Genomic DNA, 25,371 nt, shown 5'->3' on the forward strand with positions numbered 1-25,371 from the left:
TGTTTTAAATGTTCTGCTTTGATGAGTCTTTCAACTAGATACTGGAGGGACCGACATGTTTCTGTTGTATGACCATGGTCTTTGTGGAAGGCGCATTTCTTGCTGCGGTCTCTCATGGATGGGTCCGTTTCGAGGGGTCTAGGCCACCTGAAGTCGGACAACCCTTGGATCATTGGGAGAAGTTTTTCGTACGACACGGATAGGGGTGTGATGGGCGGCCTATCCGGACGACTCGGCCCGTCCTTCTTCCGGTCAACTGGTTTTGGCCGGTCCGGAGGTTTGGCATGTCTGTCCGCGTCATCTCTAGAAGCCCGTCCGACAACCAAAACTTGCTGAGTGGCTGCACGTACGTCATCTTCGAGCATTGAATATTTGTTAGCACGTCTGAACAAATCGTCCATCGTTGTAGGAGGCTTTTTGGCTAGCGATTCGAAAAATGGAGTGCCTGGACAGATGCTTCTCTTGAAGATCTGTAGGACAGCATCCATGCTGCAAGCCTCTATTTGAAGTACGGCTTGGCCAAATCGTTTCACAAATTCCCTCAAGGATTCGTTGTCTCTCATTTTTATGTTCTGGAGGGTGCTGATATTCTGCTTGTGTCGAGCAGAGCACAAGTACTGTCCCAAGAAAGCTTCAGAGAGGTCCCTGAAATTGTCAACAGAGTTAGGAGGTAGGCGATGAAACCATGAAAGGGCCTGCCCTTGAAGGCTGGCGGGAAATACTTTGCATAGCAATGCATCGTTGCCAATATCGAGCGTCATAAGCTGTCGATAGTGCATGATGTGATCGAAGGGATCGTTGGTCCCATCGTATGTGGAAAACTTTGGTACGAGGAATCCCCTTGGGGGCTCGTAATGGGTGATATGAGAGCAAAAGGGCGTGGAGAGCATGTCATCCAGCCTTTTGCTGATGGAGCCAATGGGTGGCTCGTTTGGGAGGTTTCTCCCAGCTGGTCGTTCCGCTAGGTGTGAGTGAACGTTCCGCATCGCTGGGGTGACCATGGGGTCACGACGCGGAGGTACGTTCTGCACCATGGGAGCGATCATAGGATCGGGGCGTGGTGCCCGGGTTGTGGCTACTGGTGGCCTTGATCTCCCAGGTTCTTGTGGGCCTAGTCTTGCGCGCATAGAACTTGACAACTGTGATTTTCTATCACGTTGTCTCTTTGCTGAAAAATGAGTGGAATCTGAGCTTTCCTCACGGGGAGCTCGAGGCATAGGTGTACGTGGCTCATGGGGCCTTGCGTTGTATGCTCCTGGGACAGCTCCTGTTGACCCAGGATATATTGATTCTGGCTCTGGCCTTGAGTTTGCCACCTGGCCTCTTGAACGCTGACGACGAGGAAGACCTGACGTTGAGGCTTGAATGCGTAACACAGCGTTTTCTTCCCTTAACCTCACCGTCTCCTGGAGGAGAGCTCTTAACTGTTTTTCACTCGCCAACTGTCTTTTTTCGATGGCCTGACGCCATTCGAGATTATCTTCCTCCCCTCTACCAGATGATCGACTTTGGGAAGGTGTGGCCATCTTTGCTAGTGACTGAATCAAAATAAAAAGTAAAGTTTCCCACAGACGGCGCCAATGTTGTCGCCTCGCATATCCGGTGGTCCACGTTGCTGCTAGATGGATGGACACGCGATTCTCAACACACAAAGGGTTCTTGATTCAGCGATCATACCTACAAGAAGGCATCCGGACAGGGTGTCCGGACGCACCCTCCGATGGTTTTGTTAGCCATGGTGAGAGAGAGGAATATAAATCAGTTGGCCTTTTACTAGGTATTAAAGAGTTACCAGGAGGATCGCTTTCTTCATCGTGCGAAGGCATATATATACAGCTTCAGGGGTACTGTTCCTCTCATTAATGGTGAGGAGATATTTTATGTTGTGATGATGACAATAGGTGTCAGTAGGAGCATTATCACCCTACGAACGACTGTCAGAAACCATGGTAGGTGATGCGGTTGTCAGAGATCGTGGGAAGGTGATCATGTAGAATGATCGTGGGAAGTGACTTGTTATCACTTCATCTTGTCTTCTCACTCTGCAGGTGACAAGATGTGGGCCATGGCTGCTTGTTGTGATTGCGTGTAAGACTTGCTTTACTTTAATTGACCATCCAGACAATTTATATCCGGATGGCTCATGCCGATTATCCGGATGTGTTGTGGAGACTATCCGGATGTCTACGCTCTGCCAGCGTCGTTTGCTCTTCCTTGAATAGGAGAAGCTGAAACGTCGTTTGCCTTTCCTTGAGGTGGTCCGGATAGGATGACTGCACCATGCATATCCTTAGGGGAATCCGGATGGTGATGGTCCGGCTGATAACACGTGCCACGCGTCACCATGAGCTGCGTGCCACGTGTTTCCCAAGGGGAGGGGTCCCTACAAAAGGTACTTTTGACATTAAAAATCATTTTTTTGCAATAAATACTTATTATTTAATTACTTAAATTGACTTTAAGTTTAATTATACTAAATATATTAACTTAAAATTTATTACTTAATTTTTATTTTAAATATTAAGGTTATTTGATTAAAAAAATAACTTAAAATGTATTCTTAATCATCAAATTGACATATTTATTCTCATAAATTATAATTAGAGCAACAAAATCAAGTAACAATGGAGGTCATGGAGTAATAAAAAAAAAAAATTATAGAGGTAATTGTATGACTTTAGGTGCTATCAACTCTTTTAAAAGTAATTACTGATAGAAAATGTGTATACCCTATCCCAGTGTATAAGGGAAGTTGATGGATATGGTTAACCTTTCGATTTGTCAATAGTAACTAAAGTAAATGATGAGAAAAAAGTAAAATAAAAATGTAAATTTAAAAATAAATTATTATTATTTATTTATTACTTAAAATTATTTTTTATTTTAAATTATATGGTTAAATTATTTTATTAAATTAATTATTTAAATTAAATTATTAAATCACTTTAAGTTTTTAAATTGGTTTTACAGATGACTCAATTTCTATAAAAAATATTAATTCCGAAAACATAAATATACTACCACTGAAATTAAATAATTAGAGCTTGGGACCAGTACGAGGTGCATTGCATGTGAGTGTGGGGATTACTTTCTGAAATCACGGAGTTGGTTTCAGAAAAAGCCAAATTCAAATAAGACAATGGCCGTTTTGTCTGTCTTCGTTAATTAGCGGGTTGATTTGCTTTGTTCCCATGCTTAAATTGTGAATTAAAAAAGGAGAATCCATCATCAATTTTAGTTTATTTCCGTGTCGGCAATCGGCATCATGCTATATAAACCAAGGCCATTTCTGGTATTAAACATTAGGCCTGAACAGTTGTCTTGATTTTTAAAAGATTGTTAATAGGATATTGATATACTAATAATAAAACATAATAAAAAAAAAAAAATAAGAGTGTGTTTGATAATAATTTTAAAAAACGTTTTAATTTTTTTATATTAAAAAAATAAAAAATTTTAAATTTTAAAATGTTAAAAAGGTTGAAAGAAAAAAATAAATAAATTATTAATAAAAACATTTTTTCTTATTTTTTTCTCGTTTTTTCTAAGAAAAATGAGAATTTTCCTCTCCTTTCCCTTGGTATTTTACTTTGTCACATTTTTTTGTTATGATATCTAAAAATAAGAAAATTATTTCCCTAAATATCTTTCGTTTAGTATTTTATTTTATTAAATTTTTTCTTTTCTTATCTTAAACATAATTTAGATAATTTTATTATATTTTAATTATAATTTCCAATCACCCATGTTGGATAGTTGTTGAGTAAGGGAATTAGTTCAAAAAGAAAAGATTTAAATCTATATTTGGTTGTCATAAATTACTAAGAAAATAAAACAATAAAAAAAAAATAAGAAAAATAATATATATTTTATTTTCTTCATTTATCTTCTTTTTTTCTCTATTTTCTATGTCTTGTATTTTTTTAGAAGCCTAAAATTTTATTTAATAGAATAAATCATGGGGTAAGTTTGGTTGAAGGTAGAAAGAAAAGGTAAAAAAATAAATAAAGGAAAAAAAATTAAAATTAATAAATTATTTGTATTTACTATTTCAAACTCATTTTAATTTTTTAATATAAAAATTAAATAATTAAAAATATATAAGTTTTAAACTAGTTTGAATCATATTTAATATTTTTTTATAAAGAAAATCAAATATAAAAAAGTTATTTTTCTAATAATTTCTTTTTGTCTTCCATGTAACTGTATCCTTCAATGTCACAAAGCGGCAGGAGAGCTCAGTGTCACGGATTTAGGTATTCTCTAACCTCATATGGGAGCGGGTTGTGACACAAGGCACTTCAATTATGGAGATATGTGTATTGAGATTTTATAATTTGTGGGAGTGAGTAGTGAGGGCAGAAGATAGTAGTGCCAAAAATTTGATACCAGAACTTTGGATCAAGTGCCAAGCTTCACGTGCCCCTGCCCACCACGATCCCGATCTCTTAAGATTCTCCTCCTTTTGGCCCTTCCTTTTTCACGCCTTTCTCCCCACCTATGCACCTGCCATGATCCTCTCCATCCACCTTTTTTTTACGTGTCTAACACCATTTTTAATAATTCTAATATTTAAATAATAAAAAATTTTAAATGTTAAAAATATTACAAATATTTTTGAAAATCATTATCAAATAAATTATATTTAGATTACATATCAAAATGAGAAGCAAACATATCACGAGAGCCAAACACGTGACCTCTCGTGATATCATATTAAATTATCAATTTTTTTAAAAATTAAGTTTATAAAATAAATAAATATAAAGTATATAATATAATAAGACTATTTTTTTATTTATTATTTGATCATTTTATATTAGATGATATTTTTAATATGGTAGTAAAAACTTTGTTAGTATCGTAGAAAAAAATCCAATTAAGAATATTGCAGTTTTACTGTGATTGTCAAATTATTAATATAATTTCAAGATAATAAATAATATTATAATGTTGTTTGATTAATTTGATCAAATTCTACATCTTTTACGATGTTAGAAATAGTGAAACTTGAACATAAAATGAAACTTTTAACTTAATACATATAGGTTATGTGTGATTCCTGAAAAATATTAAGACAATGCAAATGGAGGACAATACATGAAATATAATCTTTATTTTTTTTTAACAAAATATTATTTTAATAATTTTTAAAATTCTTTTATCGTCTAAAACAAATTTTAGGTAAAAAAAAAATATCGGATAAAACGTTAAAATAGGATTACACGTGTAATTTTTAATATTATTTTCTCAGATATTTCCAAAAGAAATAGGTAAAACTGGTAATGGAAATAACATGTACAGCGGCGAAAGAAGAGTTCAAACGGAGTGAATCAGCCGACACCCTCGGGCCTATAAATTCATAACAGAATGGGGATACGAACCAGAGAGAAAGAGAGACAGGAGAGGCAGAGGGTGACAAAGAGGTGGTGATGCAGCAGAGAGGCAGGGGCTATAACCGTAGATCAAGGACTTTTTCGAGATCTCGCCTCGCAGTTGAGGGTTGTTAGAGCCCCTTACATAACCGCATTCACTGCTTTCTCTCGATTACTGCATTCTCATCCTCATTCCATTTCTCAACATCCAGCCATGGCCGCTCAAGGTCCAGACGTTCTCTCTCTCTACTTTTTTTTTTTTTTTTTTTTCTTTCAAATTTTCAATGCAATTGAATTGTATTTTTTTTTTTTTTAAATCTATGAGTGCTGATATATTTGATGCAATTGGTTTTGTAGTAGGACAAGAGCGTGAGATCCAGAAGAACTACTGGGCGGAGCACTCGGCGGACCTCACTGTTGAGGCGATGATGCTCGATTCCAAAGCCGCTGACCTTGACAAGGAAGAGAGACCTGAAGTAATGTCTCTTTTCTCATGGATCTGATGCGCGTACTTTTAGTTTGATGTGTTTGCATTTCGAATTATTTGATTTGATCCGACTTGTCGAGGTCATTCTCTGGTAAATAAACTTTATTGGTTGCCAATTGCTGCCTTGTTGAGGTTTTGTCATGGTTATTAGTTTCCTTTCAATGAAAAAAGGCATAAAAGGTCGAGGGCGATTGAACTAGGAGGGGAGAGAGTTAATGTCTATGTTTGTTGGTACAAGTGAAAATGATTTTTTTTAGGTACGGTTTTTTATTTTGATGGTTTTGAACTGAATTATTTAATTTAATTTGATTTTGATAATTTTCGAACGGAATTATTTTATTTTATTTTATTTTATTCCTTAGTGGCTCTGGGTGAGGTCATCTTGGGTTTACTGGGGCTTGTTTGAAGGGGGAAATGAAAACTATTCTCTGAAAGTGATATGATTCTGAAAATTTCTGCAAATTGTTTTCAAATGATCTTCTGAAAATGGTTCTGTTTTAGAAAACATCAAAATATTTTTGCAAGCGGCACAAACAGACAGGCCCCTGTATGCGGTTTCTCCAGTTTCTCCAGTTTTTTATTAGCTTCATATTAAAGATTTGTTGTAATAGTTATGATTCTTTACGTAGAAAAAAAAAACTATAAGAAGTTAAAAGGCGTTGTTTGGTAACTATTTTTTAAAATAGTTTTTAAGAACAATTTTTGAAAATTGTTCTTTGATGTTTTGTACAACAAAAGTTTATTTGAAACCTAAAATTGTTTTTAACTTGTTTTTAATATTTTTAAATATGTTTTAAAAATAATTTTTATGTCCATAGCTTTATTTTTAATCATTATATATGTTTATATAATTATTCTTTAAAACAGCTCTAAAAAAACAATTAAAAGAAGTTCTCTTAAAACACCTTGTTTTCTGTTTTCTGAGAGTAGAAAATAGAAAAAAAAAACAGTTTTTCAATTTTTTTTGTTCTTAAAAATGGAAAATTGTTCTTGAAAACAATTTCCAAACAGGACCTAAGTCTCTATAATCGGTAAATAGGGCTAATAAATTAAAAGGCAAGGGAGTCAATGGCTACCAATGCAACTTTTTGAGAGAAGGCTAATCAAATCACAGATTCGATATGAGTCTGTTGATGCAGTAATATCTTGACAAATAAAATATATATTAGTGGAGTTTTCAAGTTTTCTTTGTTATCTTCTTCCTTTTTCTTTTATTGAACTTATTTTAATACAAATATTTTTATATACAATTCACTTTTTTTCCTGATTTTATTTAAAAATTACTATATTTTCTTTATGTTTTAAGATCATACAAATTTAACGTTTTTCAAAGTATCATTATTCTTTTTCTATTGGGAGTTATGGGACTGGTAATCAGACCCTGATCCACTTCCTTTATATTACATATATCTAACATTACATGGGTATATGAGAAAATAAAAGTAGAAACAAAATTCTTTTACCTTTTCCCTCTATTGAAATCCTTTCTTTGGAGGGAGTTTTCTTTTGGTTTGAGGAATTACTTTGATACATAAAACACATGGTACATATTGTTTTATCTTTGGGAGAGGTATGCAAAAATGCACTGTTTGGAAGGGTGGTATCTTATAAGTTATAAGCCAAATGTTAGGAATCTACTGCAAAAGGTCCGCTTGTTTCTGAAGGAAGCAAATAGAACCATTAACAAGTCACAGAACTTTCTAAACCTTACTGTTAGGAATTTGAGGCTAATCCAACCTATGATAATCACCCTAGAGGGGGGGTGAATAGGGTGATGGTCTCTTTTTTAAATTTAAACTAAGTAAAAATAAGAGACAATTTATATGCAAGTATATGATAAGCAAAATAAAGACAATTGCATATAAATTAAAAGAGTTAGGGAAGAGAGAGTGCAAACACGAGAGTTTATAGTGGTTCGGCACTTCCTTGCCTACGTCCACTCTCCTCAACCTCCTAACCGAGTGAGGGTTCCACTATCTTGAAGCTTCAACCAAGCTTCCAATCTCTTTACAATTGGATTATGGTTCCAATTCACCCTCTTGGACTTTTGGCTTCCAAGCACCCTTTACAATTCTCAAGAGATATCCCACTCTTGAAACTTCCTCTCAAGGTTTACAAATGATTGATCTCACAAAATCCTAGTATTAGCTTTAAGCTCAAATGATACAAGAAAAATTAGGATTGAATGGTGCACTAAAGATATGCAAGTTATAAAACAATGGTGCACTCAAAAACACTCTTCTAAGGCTCAAATATAATCAAGAATGATTTGGGAAGGTTAAGCTCTTTAAACAATGAAGATTGAAGCCTTTTTATAGAAGAAAAAAGCTAAACTAGCCGTTGGAGGTTCGACCGGTCGAGCTATGGGTCGACCGGTTGACTAGCCGTTAGCATTTAATGTTGGCAGGTGACCGTTAGGCCTCGACCGGACCTCGACCGGACCTCAACCGAACCTCGACCGGACAAGGGGTGAGGCTCGACCGGGAAGAGAAAGCTACTGGGAGAGAGAGAAGGTTTTTGTGCCTCCCTCGACCGGACCTCGACCGGACAAGGGAAACCGGTCGACCGGTTTCCCAACCGGTTGAGCCGGTTGGCCATAGCCTCGACCGGATGAGCTTTTTGGCCCTGAACACCTATCCTTTTTGATTTCTTTCTTTTCCAATACTTAGGCAAGGTCTTTAGGTGAGTTAATATGCCAATTTTAAAGAATAAACCGAGTTTTCTAAGATGTATGAAAATCCTAGTGCACCAACAACCTTACAAAGAGACTTAAGAAGTTTTGGTCTTGAAAAACTCTTCTCTTTGAGGTGGTCTTCTTTTTCATGATTTCTCCTTGGCTTGATTTGTCTTTGGATTGCCACTTTAGAAGTCATCTTGCCTAATCACACTTAAAATGTAGTCATTAGTTCTAAACCTTGTTTTGTTATCATCAAAATCAAGATTAACCAAACCTTGGTTTCACACTTACTCTTTCTAATGAGTAATAGATATTACAAGTTCTCTACTAAAAGGCATGCTTGTTCTTTACTTGTCTTTTGAAATTCCATTCAAGAAAAGAAGAGTAGAGAAAAAAGAAAGGAAGAGAAAGTGTATAGTGCCAAAAGAAAGTGTACCTCTTGATCTACAAGTGTCTTTTGCCTAGTGTCTACTCACTTTCTGTCTCATTCATTTTCTTTTTGGCTTCAATTAGCATGTGTCAATTTTTTTAGAGGGATGACATGCATCAATGAGAGCTTTCCTTCTTTTCTTGCATTTTTCAGTTTTAATATATTGAGAAATGTGGTGGCTTTGCTATGCAAGAGATGTACTTCAAGTTTAGTTATGATCTTTATATATTCATTTTAAGTTGGGGGTGAGCTAATATGATGATGAAACTCGGCAATAAAAGGATCTGGTAATCTTTTGGCTTGTGAGGAATTTATGTGAGATAAATGAAGTGGTTTCATCATGGAAATAAAGGAATTGTAGACTTTATTAATTATTTACATCATTAACATTTATACTGATAAGTTATTTTTCCCCCTTTGCTTTTGTGTGTTTGAATTCAACTATAATTTTTTATCCTCCTTTTTTTATATGTAAAATTGTTTGCCTTGACACCATTTAACTGTTCTCAGCTTTTTCTAATGTCTATGATCTTGTTCAATATTTTGGATCAGTTTTATCGGTATGTCAAGCTAAGAGAAATAGATCAATGATAAAGATGCTCCCCACTCCTTTTCTTTATTTTTTATTTGTTTTATATTATGTTTTGGAGATGTTGTTTGTCATACTGTCCATGCTGAACTTCCGAAATCTAATTTAGTGAACTACAAATAGGTGCTTTCACTACTCCCACCATTTGAAGGGAAATCAGTTTTGGAACTAGGAGCAGGTATTGGTCGTTTTACTGGTGAATTAGCTCAGAAAGCTGGCCAGGTTATCTCTTTGGACTTTATTGAAAGTGTTATAAAAAAGGTAACTTTGGTTTCCTACCTTGACAAATATCATCTGTTCTTGTAAAAAAAAACAAGAATAATGCTCAAATATGAAGCTTAGTTGAATCTTCTTTTTCAATGTCCATTTTGCAGAATGAAAGCATAAATGGGCACTACAAGAATGTCAAGTTTATGTGTGCTGATGTAGCATCTCCAGAGCTGAATTTTTCAGCAGAATCAGTGGACTTGATATTCTCTAATTGGCTTCTGATGTATCTTTCTGATAAAGAGGTATGTACTCGATAACATCCTATGCTATAAGGGCTACTAGTTGAATGTCTGGCTTGTTGAAGTATTATAGTGTTCAGGAGAATACAGAAAAAAAGGGGGAAAAAAGAGAAAGGTTTAGCTTCGGCGCATCACCTTATTTGCTAACAATTTTTTAAAGTAAAATAATTTAATTCTTTAAAATACTTATAGAATTTAGAAAGTTGTGTTTGTAGACCTGCATTTCTCATCTAGTTACTTCCATTGATTTCCTCACATGTGCTCTATTTCCTTCGTGTCTGAGCATGGCTGGCATTTTCATCTCGTCACTATCTAATCTTCCTGTTTATTGTGGAAAATATTTTATGCCCCCCTGGGAGATTAACGGTGAATTCTCTTTACTGAATTGTCACACCACCTATGTTTACATCGTTCTAATGGTAAGCAAGGGACTTTGCCACATAAGTGGAAGCTGAAGGCCAATATAGCACTAGTAATTTGAGAGGAGCAAAATGTGGGGCAGTGTTTTTATATACTTTCCTAGGACAGATGTCAACATTTTCATTTTTCTTTGTGTGGATGCTATTTCTCTCTGATTTTATGGTTATAAGTTCATGACCAGAATCAAGGCTTCCATTTTCCACTGGGACTTTCTATTGTCCTTTATGCTACTATTTCTTGTGGTGCTATATTTACCTCAGGACTTCATCTGTACTGATGATTCATTTCAGAATATCTTCAAGTATTACTCTTGTCACTTCTGATACTAAATCTATAATTCATAGCTTAACGTGTGAGATTTGGCCTTTTTGTTTGATGTACTCCCACTGTCTTGTTGCTCACCAGCTAATGATTGTTTCATTTGCTATAACACCCTTCTTCATTCCCTATGGATTGCAGGTTGAGGAACTGGTTGAAAGAATGGTCAAATGGTTAAAGGTTGGAGGCTTTATTTTCTTCCGAGAGTCGTGTTTTCATCAGTCTGGAGATTCTAAGCGAAAAGTAAATCCGACCCACTATCGGGAACCCAGATTTTATACAAAGGTTTGTTTTGCAATTTATTTTCACCATTTTAGTCAATTGAATTTCCATGATAAAAATTGCTGTTGTTGTTTATATTTTCTATGAGTCACCATTGTGACTGCAGTTGATTAACATGTGCAGAAGGATATCCCTATAACAGAAATTATTTATCATGCCTGCGTATGAGGTATTGGTGATCAGAAGGCAATTTAAGTATGTAGACATTAAATGAACTGAGACTTGGAGAATTCAATTCATTAAAATTCAAAGTAGGGCTATGTCTTGCCTTAGGTCCTTAGAGCATGGTTCAACTTCAGAAAATTCTATGCTTCATTTTTCCCTACTCAGGTTCCCTCATGTTGTAGTAATAATGATGTTTTGAAGAGGTGATATTTAATTCAAATCATTCAGTTAAGCTCTATTTTACCAAATTCTAGAACAAGTTTTGAACGGTTAATATCAGTGTATCTTCTCAAAAGGATAACTAGCATTAATATACGTAAATTGTGATAGCCTGGGTTCTGCATGTGGAGTTATGCCTTATATGACACTGCTAATTTGTTCAAACATAATTATGTTGTCCTGCAGGTGTTTAAAGAATGCCAAACACATGATTGTTCCGGGAATCTCTATGAACTATCTCTTGTTGGCTGTAAATGCATTGGAGCTTATGTGAGAAACAAAAAAAATCAAAATCAGGTAATAAATTTGGATAGTCTTCCCTTTGATTTTCTATATTATCTTTGTAAAACTGACAGACTGAAAAATATGAATGTGATGATTACATAATGTAGATTTGCTGGTTATGGCAAAAAGTCAGCTCACAGGATGATAAGGGCTTCCAGAAGTTCTTGGATAATGTTCAGTATAAATGTAATGGCATATTACGCTATGAACGTGTCTTTGGAGAAGGCTTTGTAAGCACAGGAGGGATTGGTATGACACTTTTACCAAATTCATTTTTTAACTCCCAATAGAACATTTTTTTTAAAGAAAAAAAAACATGAAAAATCTTTGTGTATTGATTTTGTTGAATATAAAAATTCTTTTCCGTTAGGATTTCAGATGAGTTTGATTTGATCTTTAGAAGCAAGGCTGCAGGAATAATATTGGTTGTCAATTGTTCTGGCATCCTTTTTTAAGTTAGAAATCACATGATCACAATTCTAAATCCCAACTCCTTGAATTGTTTCATAAAATTTTGACTTAATTCTAGAAACCAAGTTTCAGTTGATTAAAATATTAACAAAGTTATATGGTAACTGTGCTATTTGTATTCATTGATTTAGAAAGGGTAATGCTAACTTTCTATTATCTTGAGGGGAAACTCTGATAGGACACTGAGTTTGTGTTAAGTTTTTCTACTTCATTCCAACACTTCAATTTTCTGTTAATTATCCAGATTATTTGTCCTTCTACCATACTCTGCTTAGTATAACCAGACTTTGATTACCTCGTATCAGGTTATGTTACTCTGAGCTGAAGGCTTTGTGAGCATCTTAGTCATGAATTATTACTTTAAACCAGTGAAAAGCTTTGATGCCGTGTGTTGATGCAATAACATAAAACTAAACAAATTTACACGAGTGTATATATATATGATTCAGCCAACCATGCCTACATCTATAGATAAAAAAGGACCATCTACAAGACCATCCCAATCTCATAATAGTTTCTCTTTATGACTTAAACATTTATAGAGATATTCCCAATATCTTTTCTTATTTTATAAGGAAATATATTTTCACAAGGAAATACCAATATATGAAATATGTTGCGTATAATATTCTTTATCAAAAGGAATTTGTACAAAATAAGAACTTGAAACACTTTGCAACATTTGCTTGTGTTGCTCAAAATTTATGTCCTTGGTTGACTTGTCTTCTGTGTTGTAAATGAACATTTACGAAGTCTGGATCAGTTGGCGGTTTGAACTTAGAACCCAATGATTCATTAACTAATTGGATAGGTAATATATATGGTTGTGCCGTGATATGTTCTTTCCCTCATTTTGTGACATTGGAGAACTAGGAATTTGTGTAGGGGAAGTTCTTGTCAAATGTCAGATTTTGTTAATTATATCTTGTATGACTCCAAATTTTTTCCCCTCTTGCTATTATATCTATATGAGGAGAAAATCAATGTTTGAAAACCTAAAATTTTCATGAATATGAACAATATTTAAGTGTTCATGTTCTCTGTGTTTGATTTTTCTACATCTTGCAATTTATTTTAAAAACACGAGTGTATCTTTTTATGCATGGTATAGTACAACAGACTATGGAATATACAAAAATCAATACTTGATACAGTGGACATTGTGACTATGCTTATGACAATTCTGCCAGATAATTATTAGCTGGTTTTCATGAATCATTTGAAATTCAGTGACTTGTTAATTAGTATTCTTCTAATTTCTTTGAGTGAACCCTGGTCTTTGAGCAGAGACAACAAAAGAATTTGTGGGAAAACTGGACCTTAAACCTGGCCAGAAGGTCCTAGATGTGGGCTGTGGCATTGGAGGAGGTGACTTCTATATGGCAGAGAACTTTGATGTTGAGGTTGTTGGCATTGACCTCTCCATAAATATGGTTTCTTTTGCTCTTGAACGTGCGATTGGACTCAAGTGCTCAGTTGAATTCGAGGTAGCTGACTGCACCAAGAAATCATATCCTGACAACACATTTGATGTGATCTACAGCCGTGACACCATTCTTCACATTCAAGTAATATACCTTTCTTTTTTCTGTGGGACTTTTGAATGGTTATGCATCTGTTAATTTTATTATTCTGCCTTTATATTCTAGTTCCATTTGGTTCGAAAAGCATATGCTATAAGGCCTTACCCTCTTAAGCATTCATGAGCATTTTCTCTTTTCTTTAGGTATGCAATATTCTTCTTTCTGTGTCTGAAGAAGTTATGAGTTGAGGTGTAAGACAGTCCATGTCCAATTTCCTGAGCAAAATAGTGTCATGCTCTGTTAGCTTTTTTGGGGAAGAACCTTGAAATATACCCCGGAAATACATGCAAGTACAAATACAGATTTGTAGTGAAGGTTTCCATCATATGAGTGATCTTAAATCAAGCTAATTTCCCTTGAACAGCTTTAAGTCTTGGCTCTAGCCTAATCTTTATTATCTTTAAGTTGGACATCTAATCCAACAGCCTATCAACTTGTACTCTACTTGTGTGGCATATATGGGCAATTTGTTGTGGGTTTGGCCTGAAGATTCGATTTCTTTGTTTTTTTATATTTTATTTTATTTCATTTACTTCATTCCATGATTGCACTATTATTGAACAACTTGTGATGTATTTCCAGGACAAACCTGCACTATTTAAATCCTTTTTCAAGTGGCTGAAGCCAGGAGGTAAAGTTCTGATTAGTGATTACTGCAAAAGAGCTGGACCTCCATCATCAGAATTTTCAGAATATATTAAACAAAGAGGGTATGATCTTCACGATGTGGAAGCGTATGGTGAGGTATAGTTCATGTCATCAACCCACGATTTTCTTCCATCTCTTTTTTTTTGGGGGGGCACATTCTCCTCATATAACAAGCCTAATATTCTATGTTGAATCATCTACAGATGCTTAGAGATGCTGGTTTCATTGAGGTCATTGCAGAGGATAGAACTGATCAGGTTGGTATACACCTGCATTTTTTTTTTCCATCTATGAGTATGCTATGCACGGTATCATGTGTTTCTCAATTTGAAACAATGGTTTTGTTGTGCACAGTTCCTACAAGTTCTGCAGAGGGAGTTAAATGCTGTTGAGACAAACAAGAACGAATTTGTTCAGGACTTCTCCGAAGTATGTGTGCTTCATTTTCTCTCATTTTCTTTTCATTTATATTAAACGAGATTAGACTTTGGTTTTATCTAATTTACAATTTGGTTCTTATTCCTTTTATTATCTGAATAATCTCCAGGACGACTACAATGAAATAGTTGATGGTTGGAAGGCTAAGCTGATGAGGAGTTCATCTGGTGAGCAGAGATGGGGCCTTTTCATTGCAAAGAAGAAGTGAATCCCAATTCTCGTTTATTCTCCTTTTCAGTGTCTGCTTAGCTACAAATGGATTGGAAACCATGGCATCTAGTTGTTGGTTTGATATCTAGTAAGAACTTCTGTTATGTTTACCATAAAATAAAAAGGCAGTTGTATTTGCCACAAATGGACGAGGGACTTGGAGTTTGTAGAAAATTCTAAGGATTCGAATTTGAAAGTCCAACGTTGGAGAATTGTATGATGCACTTTTTAAGGGATGCTATTGAATTCTATAGTCTCATTTTCCTAAACCTAATAGGGTTTGTGTCAATATGAAGTACATCCTGTTAGGCAAATTGTGACTGCTGGTGTATACTGAAAAATTCAATTCGACCACTGAAGGGTTCAGGATAAGAATTGAAGCCAAAATGATAAAGCTTTGGACCCTTCTATTTCTGTACTCAAGTACAAAAAATGTATCTATAGATGTACACATTAGCCTTCAAAATCTTGGAGAAAACTAGGAAAGGAACATATGATAATCACTGCAGCCTGTGGACTTGTGAAAGAATTTACATAAACTTAGAGAAATATAGGAGAACGTGATCACTTCTTTAACATGTCAATTACATCCTTTCTGGAGCTGATAATAACTACAGGTGAAGCAGAGAGACCAGTCTGCAGCTTTTGCTTCTCCGAAACAAGAATATCTACTTCCTTATCCCCATCTTCAACTCCTATTGATTCACTGGAAGATGAAGATCCAAACATTTGTACTGTTAAGCTTCCACCTGCAATCAAACAATGCCTTATAATTTTCAGTATACTTTTGGGGCAGAGAAAAGGGGGCTTGTGTCAAAAACAAGAGACATTACCCAGTAAGAGAGCAGCTCCGATCCATCCGGTTGTGCCCCATCTCTCACCCAGGAGAAACCATGCAAAACCAGCTCCCCATAGCGGTTCTAGGCCGTAAATTATGGCTGTTTCTGTTGCTGAAACATCGCGCATTGCACCAATCTGTCCAGATACACACACTTTCCGTAAGGAGCTACCAAGAGTGGAGCCTAAATTCTTTGAAAGTGAAGATAAAATTCCAATATATTGATGGTTTCTGCAGATGCATACAACACAGGCAAGTCCTGAAAATACGAGATGTTGATACCATCTGGATAAGTGAATGAGAAAATGTAACGACTCACTCTTAATCGTGTAAATATTGTCTATCATAAATCTAAGGATAATTACGACTTGCATAGATATTGTTCGTTTTGACCCAAAGGGCCATGATGGCTTTTAACATCGTTTACACCCTATTTTAGGGACATAATGTCAAAGTTGTATCCCATGGTGGGATTGTAGGGCCAAATAGAAAATTTTGTGTCCCAAACTCCCATACTGACTTCCTAGATAGACAAATGCCCTGAACTTACATTGGAGTAGGGGATTGACTTTGATACATTTTGTAATGATCCACTTCCAACGGTATGGATATCATCCATTTTAGGCCCAAAGAGCTATCATAATTTTAAAATGTGTCTACATGTAACTCCTCTTAACTATGCACATTCGTTTCAAAGCTGTAATGACTCTTTGGACCTAGAAGGAACAATCTTTATATGGTTGGGAGTAAACCATAACAAATGACATCAAAATCGATCCCCTATTCTAGTGTGAACATGTGATATATATCCGTTGAAATTGTTCCAATGTACAACTTTTAATCGGTCTGTACAGAAATGTTACCTCCAGCCATAAGCATAATCCAGTTGAGAATACACCAGTATAAAGTGCAGGAATCCATGGAAACGCAACCATAGAATCCCACAGCACTGCCCATGTCCAGGATGCTTGGTCAGAATCTTGAATTCCATCAAACCATCCTCCAATTACATACCAGAATGTAGATAACAGAGCAACAACACACACCTACATCAAACCACAGAATGGCTTACTGAACATGGCCTAAATTAAATGGTTAATTACCCAAATTATCAAATGAACAAACCTCATATCCAAGTAGAGGCAGGAAATTCTCTTTCTTTGTGCTTCTCGACAATTGTTCGGTTCGAAGGATGTGAATACCGAAAAATATTGCACTTAGGAAGTTCAAAAGATCTCCAACCTGAAACCATTTAACCCAATACTCTTAATCTAAAGTTTTCCCTTATGATAGCAAGAAAAGACTGTTGAGAAAGAAGTATAGAGAGCTCACGTTAGGAGGAGATCCACTGCATTCCAGCATAGCAACCCCTAGTACAGACATGAGAACTCCAAACCAGGTTCTGGCAGGTACTATTGCCCCCAACATTGAATCAAGAAGAGGTACCACAATAACCTGCTCAATTCACTAGAAATCACTAAAAATAATGGTACTAAAAGCATCATAAATTTTTCAGAGAAGCTTAATTTATTAAGTGCTTACTGTAATGAACGAAAAAAAGGATGCTCGCCCAGCTTCAGATGTGAGTAGTCCGAGTGCCTCAGCAAGGTAGCCTAAGCTGATCCACAGTCCCAACTCTAGCCCAGCATTACGGGTCTGAACATCACCTCGTGCCCGAAAAACAAAGGGTAGGAATGGGATGGCTGACACAGCAAATCGCACTGCAGAGAAGGCTGCTGGGTCCATTATAGTTTCCACCTCTTTCACAACTGCAATGTTGCTTGCTGCAATTCGAAACCAAGAACTCTTTAGAAATATGAGGTGTTTGATAAATCTCGAGATCTCCCTTCTCAGTTTGTCATAAAATCTCCTCTTCCCGAGTCTCACCTGTCCTTAACATCCGGTTCTTCAATTATGGCTCCTTAAACAGGCTACAGAAAAATTATTTTTAAAGGGTAGGCTTCAGCAGAGCATCATCTCATGCTTATTACAAGCCTGAATCAAGGTGGGCAGAGCTCAGAACAGCTGGTTTACAAATTGTGAAAGTCATAACTCATACCCAAAATCTAATTCTGAAACTAGCCAGCCTCTCTTAATTGGAAGCAAAAATGGTGAACTTGATCATAGAGACCTGTATTTGTTTTCGTTCCCTGATGATTACACCAAAGATTTTTTCTTTTCAACCTATACTAGGAGAAGAGATCACTCATGGAATCAATATTTATCAATTATTCCATTTATTTCAAAGAAAATGTTATTTTCTCAGTCTAGTTAGGAAAGAAAATCTTTATTATACTATTATAAAAATTATGAGAACCACCTGTACCTTATCTAACTAACAAGAAAAAACAAAATTAGCAAATTTATTGATGAAGTTTTACATTTCTTGGAGCGTTGGAAAGTAGATAGAAAAAAGAGAAATATTTGGAAAGGAAAAAACAAAGGGGGTAGAACCAGAGGAACATACCGTAGACAATGGTGACTACATTCAGCAATATGATGCTTTTCATCTTTTTGGATGCAAACAGAACCCTCCTCCACAAAGGCCTTGACTTGGCTCCCTTCTGAATGCTCTTTTTCCAATCAAACTTTGCCTTAACCTTAGCCTTGCTGATGCACTTATCATGAATAATTGAGACTGTTTGCTGATGGGGTCTCCCAATTTCCACTGATTTCTTCTTCTTTGCTGGACCCAAATGATATTCATGAGGATTCAGCAACAAAGAAGAGAAAGTAGCGAAGCGACCTCGTTTTGTACGTGGGCTAGGACTGGTGGAGAAGAAGAAGCAACAGGGAAGTGTGGAAGAGTCGCTAGAAGATGTTGTTGCTATTGTCTTCCACCGTGGGTATGTTGCCGCCATGGATCATTGGTTTCAGAGCTTGAGATTTACTCATGGAAATATGTGAAAATTTAAAGGACAAGGATGATGAGATTTTCACATTTGAATCCTAAAGTCGGTGGGCATATGTAGTTTCTGTGGATGAGTAGTCAAATGCTGACATGTTTATGGTGTGTGTTCTCCAAACAAAAATCCAAAAAACCAGGGAGAGGATGGGATTAGGATTCCAATCAGGAATGGGGCCAACAAGGGCAACCCCACTAGGAAAATGTTCAATAATGTCCAGCGTGAAAAAATGATTGCCTCTCAATTATTTCAATCCATTTGAGGATAGATGTTTCATATATATTACCCAATATTTGACGTATTTATTATTATTTTTTGAAATATTTCGTTTACATGTTTATGAGTTGAAAGTTGAAACAAATTCATGCATGTATTATGAAAAGGAAGTGACTTGGATGATTGATTCGAAGAGAATAGTATTCAATTAAATTCGTTCTTTTATATATATATATATATTTATTATTATTAGTTGTTTTATAATGTGGAGAAGCTTTTGTAATTATATCAAGGCTTTTTGTCGTTTCTTGGATTCACAATAACACATGGACTTGAATAAATGTGTCACATGTTCATTGTAACATAAAAGACTATAACTTATGGACATGATGGTAACCTAGGTGGATGCTTAGGAATAGTGGGTACTTCCAATGGCTGCTTGCATGTGATGGATGCCTATAAGATTGGATGCCAATTTGTGATGAATGATTGGTTGAAGGTTTCTTTCTCACAAAGGATGGAAACCTAATAATGCAAATGAAAAAGGGTTCATTTCACATGTTAAGATGGGTGATATGATGTATAATCTCATCTTCATATGTTGTATTTATTGTCTATTTCTAACTTCATCAAGATGTTTATTTAGGTGGTGACTCAAATGGTCTCACCGGAACCATGACATAAGCAACGAGGATGGTATTATTTTATTAATTAATTGAAAATTCTGTCATGTTTTTATTTTCTTATAATTAAATCGTCGTACCATGTGGAGACATTATATATAAGCGATTTGTTACTTCCTAATCATAGGATGAAGTTAAAAATAAATAAAAAAAATGTGAGATGCTCACATGTTCATTATCACACAAAAGAGTAATTGTGCATCTATTTTTTATAAATAGGGCATGGTGGTAATTAACTTAATGAGGTAGTTTTTCACCTTTACATCTCGACTTTATAAACTTTCTATAGGTTTATAAAAACGATGGTTGAACTAAATATCTTTCTATTCATTTTCCGAGAGGATTGCCTTTTAAGTGTATTTTTATTGTGTTTTAACTTATTCATACTTTTCTCCTCTTAGATATAAGCAAAAACATTGCATTCAAATATTATGTCTATTGAAATCAAAATTATGAATCAAGAAAAGTTTGTTTGGTAGTGATTTTAAGAAGCATTTATAACATTTTTAGTACTTAAAAATTTGTATCATTTAAATATTAGAAAAATTATAAACACTTTTTAGAATTACTCTTAAATGCGTTTGAAATCTAACTAGGCTTAATGCACTTTTAGCATGTACTTGACCAACTCCATGATTAGCATATAGGAAAGTTCGAGGTTGTAATTTAATAGTTAAAATTGGAGGGCCGGTAGAGCTATATAAATAAAACCAAAAATTGTCAAGCTCATTCCGATTAAAACGAGGACATTAATGGAGACTACTATGTGTGACACATATTATCATTATTTAATTTATCCAAAAAGGTCAACTAGTTATAAATATAACATTTATTTATAGCCCGAATACATTTGGCATCTTATTAGTTATTGTATCTATGTATCCTCATTCAACTCAATTATTTTTGTTGTTTCAAAGACTTATTTTATCAAATGTCTTGACTTATTTATCATTTTTTCCAAAAATCTTATGTCTTAATTATGATTCAAAGGAATTTAAGCACATATTCCAAAAAAATGGAGACAACAATATCATTTTATTAGTCGAAATACTTGAATTCCTTCCTTGTCCCTATTTTCTTATTAATAGTTAACATGTGGAGTGGGTTGTGTGTCCAGGGTATTTGTCAGTTCCTAAACTCAAACCCACACACGAATTTAAGAAAAGCAAAATGTCACAACTCACAAGTTCATCACTATATAGGATAGTTAATATTGGAGGCTCCCTGGACCAACACTGATTAGAGGCCAAAGGTGGGATTTATATTTATTCTCAATTAAAATTAATTACTTTTTTTTCGGATTAGGTGAAAATGAAGATAGAAAAGAAAATTATCCAAGAACCTTGGCTATGTTTGGTTCTCCAAATATTTGGGGAAAAATGCAAGATAAAGAAAATAGAAAGGAAAAATAGAAAGAAGTATAAAGTGAAAGAAAATAAAAATAGATTTAAAATTGATAAATTATTTTTATATATTATTTCAAACTCATTTAACTTGTTTTAACTATTTGATATAAAAATTAAATAGTTTTAAAATACATAAAATTTTAATTATATTTAATTTTTTTATTTTTCATAATTTAATTAAACATAAGAAAATAATTTTTCTTAAAACAATTTTTTTTTCTCATTAATACTTTCTGGAACCAAATATAACCTAAAGATTGAAGCTTACCAGTAATATAAATAAGCATTTCATAGCATTTAAGGTTCTTGGATTAAAGAATCCAGGAAATTCATTACCCAAATTATCCAAATCTGCTCATCATAATAATAAGATATAAAGAAGCCCAAAACAAAAGGCCAAGGCAGAGGCTGGCACAAAGCTACCAAATCACTTAATTTTAGAAATTCGAACTTAATGATTTATTGCTGCATAGAACATTCGGAGCAGCAAGCTGGCCGAACACCTTCAGCTCTCAGTGTCCCCATCATCGTCTTCATAATCACCCTCATCATCAGCTGTAGCATCCTGGTACTGTTGGTACTCAGCAACAAGGTCATTCATGTTACTCTCCGCTTCAGTAAACTCCATCTCATCCATTCCTTCTCCGGTATACCAGTGCAAGAAGGCCTTCCTCCTAAACATGGCTGTAAACTGCTCGCTTACTCTCCGGAACATCTCCTGTATAGAGGTCGAATTCCCAATGAAAGTCGAAGCCATTGAGAGCCCTTTTGGAGGGATGTCACAGACACTAGACTTGACATTGTTTGGGATCCACTCCACGAAGTAGGAAGAGTTTTTGTTCTGCACATTTATTATCTGTTCATCCACTTCTTTCGTGCTCATTTTGCCTCTAAACATGGCCGATGCTGTGAGGTAACGGCCGTGCCGTGGATCAGCTGCGCACATCATGTTCTTGGCATCCCACATTTGTTGCGTCAGCTCAGGGACAGTCAGTGCCCGGTACTGCTGCGATCCGCGGGAGGTCAAAGGAGCAAACCCCACCATGAAGAAGTGAAGTCGAGGGAATGGGATTAAGTTCACGGCTAGCTTTCGAAGGTCTGAGTTCAGCTGGCCCGGAAACCTCAAGCAGCAAGTTACTCCACTCATTGTTGCAGAGATCAGATGATTCAAGTCCCCAACTGGATATATATGATGAAACTCCATAGTTATAAACATGAATGATTCGTCCATTTTTCAATCTCAAACTGACCCATTTCTAAGCGATTCTGTATGTGTTTATATACTTACAACTTGGGGTGGCGAGCTTGAGAGTTCTGAAGCAGATATCATAGAGTGCTTCATTGTCAAGCACCATACACTCATCGGCATTCTCCACCAGCTGATGAACAGAAAGCGTTGCATTGTAAGGCTCTACAACTGTGTCGGATACCTTTGGAGACGGGAAGACTGAAAATGTAAGCATCATCCTATCTGGGTACTCTTCTCGGATCTTTGAAATGAGCAGAGTTCCCATTCCAGACCCCGTTCCACCTCCAAGAGAATGACATACTTGAAATCCTACATAAACCACAATGCCCAAGGGCGTGTAAGAAATTTAATTGGAAATGAGTGTATACATGGTCTAAATTCAACTGAACTTTTCTCTGCTATGACTAAATTCTCAGAAAAAATATTGAAGCCGATAATCTGGAGAGCTACAATTAGTTTCATGCTTGAAAGTTTGGTTCAAAATTAAGACTATCAGACTCGGGTCCTTAGCTTAATAGATCAGACTACAGTAACAACATTATAGATGAAAATTATTATATTTACACCACTCTGTTTCCTTTCATATAGATATTATGTACTCCGGATCAAATGGAGTGGGTCGGTTTTAAAGCACATCTACACGGTACAAAAATACCTTCTTCTCTTATCCTTTTCCAGTTTGGATATTACAATATTAAACTCCCAAGTACCCTAAATCTTTAATCTATTGGCCTGACAACTAGAATCATTGGATCAATGTTCTCAATCCCAAGATTTAGATGTAAGTTCTACCTTCTATAGGTATGCGTGACTGAACACCAATCTGCTTTTGTCAAATGTTTCGAAAATAAAGTAAATAAAATGAAATAAAGATTTAGAAACCATGTGAAACACAAAGTATAGAACAGTGCCTCAAAATTCAGAACACCAACCTTGCAAACAGTCACAATTCTCAACCTCCTTCCTCACAACATCAAGGACCGAATCAATAAGCTCTGCGCCTTCCGTGTAGTGTCCCTTCGCCCAATTGTTTCCGGCACCAGACTGCCCAAAAACAAAGTTATCCGGCCGGAAAATTTGGCCAAAGGGACCAGTCCGGATGCTGTCCATGGTGCCTGGCTCAAGGTCCATGAGCACCGCCCGCGGCACAAACCGGCCGCCACCGGCCTCATTATAGTACACATTGACTCTCTCCAGCTGCAAATCAGAATTTCCGGTGTACCGGCCGGTGGGATCAATGCCATGTTCATCACATACAACTTCCCAGAACTTTGATCCAATTTGGTTCCCACATTGCCCTCCCTGAATGTGAAGAATCTCACGCATGTTGGCTCTGGCTAGGTTAGCGCCTAGGGGAAAATTAGGAAGAACGCAAATTCTGTAACCACCGATGACTCTCCTTGAAGGGCTTGGGAGGGAAAAGGGGCGTGGCAGTTATTTATTGATAGAAGAGGTGGGGACTGAAATTACATAGTTGTTCTTGTGACAGTGAAATGAAGGGGTGGGATTTGAAGGTAGTGGGATCGGACGGCTGAGGGGAGTCCGGCCAGGCAAAGATGGGATGTGGGTTTGGAATGGTGCCAAATGTAGTTGTTTGATTCAGCATGGCCGGCTGAATGGGATTGCTATGGATATTGATTTGTCATTTAGGTGTGATAATAAAATAGTTAAATTTAAGATAAACTATAAAAAATCCCTATTTGTTTAAGATGTATCTTATAGGCTCTCACCATTTTTTAAACAATATTAAACCTAAACTATATGCAAATGACCCATTCTATATGTTAGGTCGTGTATGTGTTTTTGACATAATTTCAAATAAAATTTAAAGTTAAATAGTACTTAATAGTATTAAATATTAAGTTGTTTATTTTTTAATATTTTATTTTTATTAAATATTAAAAAATAAAAAAAAATGAACAATTTTAATTTTAAAAACTTAAGAAATAAGTAATACATTCAATAAAAAATAAAAAAATAAATTATCTGAAATTTAAAAGTAAATTACTTTTAATAAAAATTTTAAAAAACAAACCACAACTTCATCCATTCATCTCAAAGTGTTTGCTATCTTAAATACCAAGCATAGAAAAGGGAAACAAAAATGATTATCCTTCGTTCTTTCATTCATTGTTTTTATTAAAAGTGTTGGATTGTTCACCCATTAATAGGGAATACGGAACGTGAACCGGGTTTAGACCATCGTGAGACAGGTTAATTTTACCTTAGGTGAAATAGGTGAAATGAAATTTTTGAATATATGAGAATAGAACTAAAACAATGATGAGTTTTTGCTTTCAAAAGGATCATTTTCTAATTCTGACTTAATATATATCCATTTAATTTAACCACTTTCCATAATGGTAGGCGGTAGGTACTAGGTAGTAGGTGCCAGTTCTCAAATACATCTGGCCCCCAGTTGACCGAGAAAAAATCAGTAACCGACCAGGGGAGATTCAGATACCCCAAACAAACTATCCTAGAAAAATGACCCTAGAAACCAATAATATATTTGGGTTCCGCTTACTGTTGTTTAGTGTGGCCTGGAACCGGTCTCTAGAAGCAAGAAAAGTAAAGGTCGTCCCTACGTGGATTCATGCCTAAAACAATAATATATATTGGGGGTGGGGGCTTTTTTAATTTTTACGGTCATTTTAAAAAATAATTCTTAAAAAATGGTACTTTACAAAATAATTCTTAAAATATAGTACTTTAAAAAATAATTTCAAATCTACGGTACTTTTTGTTACTTTAAAAGGTGTTTTTTGAGGAGACATTTTCTATATATTTCATATCAATCATAAATATAAAAAAAAAAATTGAATTTACACTAAATGTGTCTTTTCAAGAGACACCTTTTATAATTCTATAAAATCAAATTTATATTAAAAATGTCTTTTAAATAGACATTTTTCACAATTTTCATATCAGTTTCATAATAAAAAAATTGAATTTATATTAAAGATG

At 35.3% G+C, this 25,371-nt stretch overlaps 3 protein-coding genes across 5 annotated transcripts; 1 reads left to right on the forward strand and 2 right to left on the reverse strand.

Moving 5' to 3' along the window:
• The first annotated feature begins 5,300 nt into the window (after positions 1-5,300).
• Positions 5,301-15,375, forward strand: LOC100254279 (phosphoethanolamine N-methyltransferase). 2 transcript variants are annotated; one of them, XM_002282146.5, is made up of 12 exons: positions 5,301-5,602; positions 5,733-5,851; positions 9,682-9,819; positions 9,933-10,070; positions 10,947-11,090; positions 11,658-11,768; positions 11,864-12,005; positions 13,515-13,795; positions 14,393-14,554; positions 14,662-14,715; positions 14,813-14,887; positions 15,006-15,375. In XM_002282146.5, exons 1-12 carry the CDS (start codon positions 5,590-5,592, stop codon positions 15,102-15,104), a joined length of 1,476 nt encoding a protein of 491 aa, XP_002282182.1. In that variant the 5' UTR covers positions 5,301-5,589; the 3' UTR covers positions 15,105-15,375. The 2 variants fall into 2 exon arrangements, with proteins under 2 accessions (XP_002282182.1, XP_059589935.1); XM_059733952.1 differs by having other exon boundaries at positions 5,364-5,602; positions 5,736-5,851.
• Positions 15,376-15,481: 106 nt separating this feature from the next.
• Positions 15,482-19,026, reverse strand: LOC100247357 (uncharacterized). Of its 2 annotated transcripts, XM_002278412.4 has the most exons (7): positions 18,412-19,021; positions 17,487-17,728; positions 17,277-17,399; positions 17,070-17,186; positions 16,808-16,990; positions 15,940-16,081; positions 15,482-15,855 (listed from the first exon to the last, which is right to left on the reverse strand). In XM_002278412.4, the coding sequence occupies exons 1-7, from the start codon at positions 18,803-18,805 to the stop codon at positions 15,671-15,673; spliced, it is 1,386 nt and encodes a 461-aa protein (XP_002278448.1). In that variant the 5' UTR covers positions 18,806-19,021; the 3' UTR covers positions 15,482-15,670. The 2 variants fall into 2 exon arrangements, with proteins under 2 accessions (XP_002278448.1, XP_010663680.1); XM_010665378.3 differs by lacking the exons at positions 15,482-15,855; positions 15,940-16,081 and adding an exon at positions 16,088-16,203 and having other exon boundaries at positions 18,412-19,026.
• Positions 19,027-21,419: 2,393 nt separating this feature from the next.
• On the reverse strand, positions 21,420-23,996 carry LOC100259401 (tubulin beta chain). The gene is made up of 3 exons (XM_002282121.4): positions 23,337-23,996; positions 22,444-22,713; positions 21,420-22,334 (listed from the first exon to the last, which is right to left on the reverse strand). The coding sequence occupies exons 1-3, from the start codon at positions 23,728-23,730 to the stop codon at positions 21,661-21,663; spliced, it is 1,338 nt and encodes a 445-aa protein (XP_002282157.1). The 5' UTR covers positions 23,731-23,996; the 3' UTR covers positions 21,420-21,660.
• Between the last annotated feature and the right edge of the window lie 1,375 nt (positions 23,997-25,371).

Source organism: Vitis vinifera, chromosome 17, assembly GCF_030704535.1.
Source record: "Vitis vinifera cultivar Pinot Noir 40024 chromosome 17, ASM3070453v1".
Classification (NCBI taxonomy): Eukaryota; Viridiplantae; Streptophyta; class Magnoliopsida; order Vitales; family Vitaceae; genus Vitis; species Vitis vinifera.

Bases quoted from the DNA above. Each gene is read 5' to 3' on its own strand.
- LOC100247357 (XM_002278412.4), bottom strand. From the start codon at position 18,805: ATGGCGGCAACATACCCACGGTGGAAGACAATAGCAACAACATCTTCT. The intron at 16,082-16,807 runs GTAACATTTCTG...GTATCTGGACAG, and splicing joins GATTATGCTTATGGCTGGAG to ATTGGTGCAATGCGCGATGT. The intron at 15,856-15,939 runs GTAATGTCTCTT...GTTTGATTGCAG, and splicing joins CGGAGCTGCTCTCTTACTGG to GTGGAAGCTTAACAGTACAA.
- LOC100254279 (XM_002282146.5), top strand. The intron at 5,852-9,681 runs GTAATGTCTCTT...AACTACAAATAG, and splicing joins ACAAGGAAGAGAGACCTGAA to GTGCTTTCACTACTCCCACC. The intron at 11,769-11,863 runs GTAATAAATTTG...TACATAATGTAG, and splicing joins ACAAAAAAAATCAAAATCAG to ATTTGCTGGTTATGGCAAAA.
- LOC100259401 (XM_002282121.4), bottom strand. From the start codon at position 23,730: ATGCGTGAGATTCTTCACATTCAGGGAGGGCAATGTGGGAACCAAATT. The intron at 22,714-23,336 runs GTTGGTGTTCTG...TGGTTTATGTAG, and splicing joins GAATTGTGACTGTTTGCAAG to GATTTCAAGTATGTCATTCT. The intron at 22,335-22,443 runs GTAAGTATATAA...ATATATATCCAG, and splicing joins CAAGCTCGCCACCCCAAGTT to TTGGGGACTTGAATCATCTG.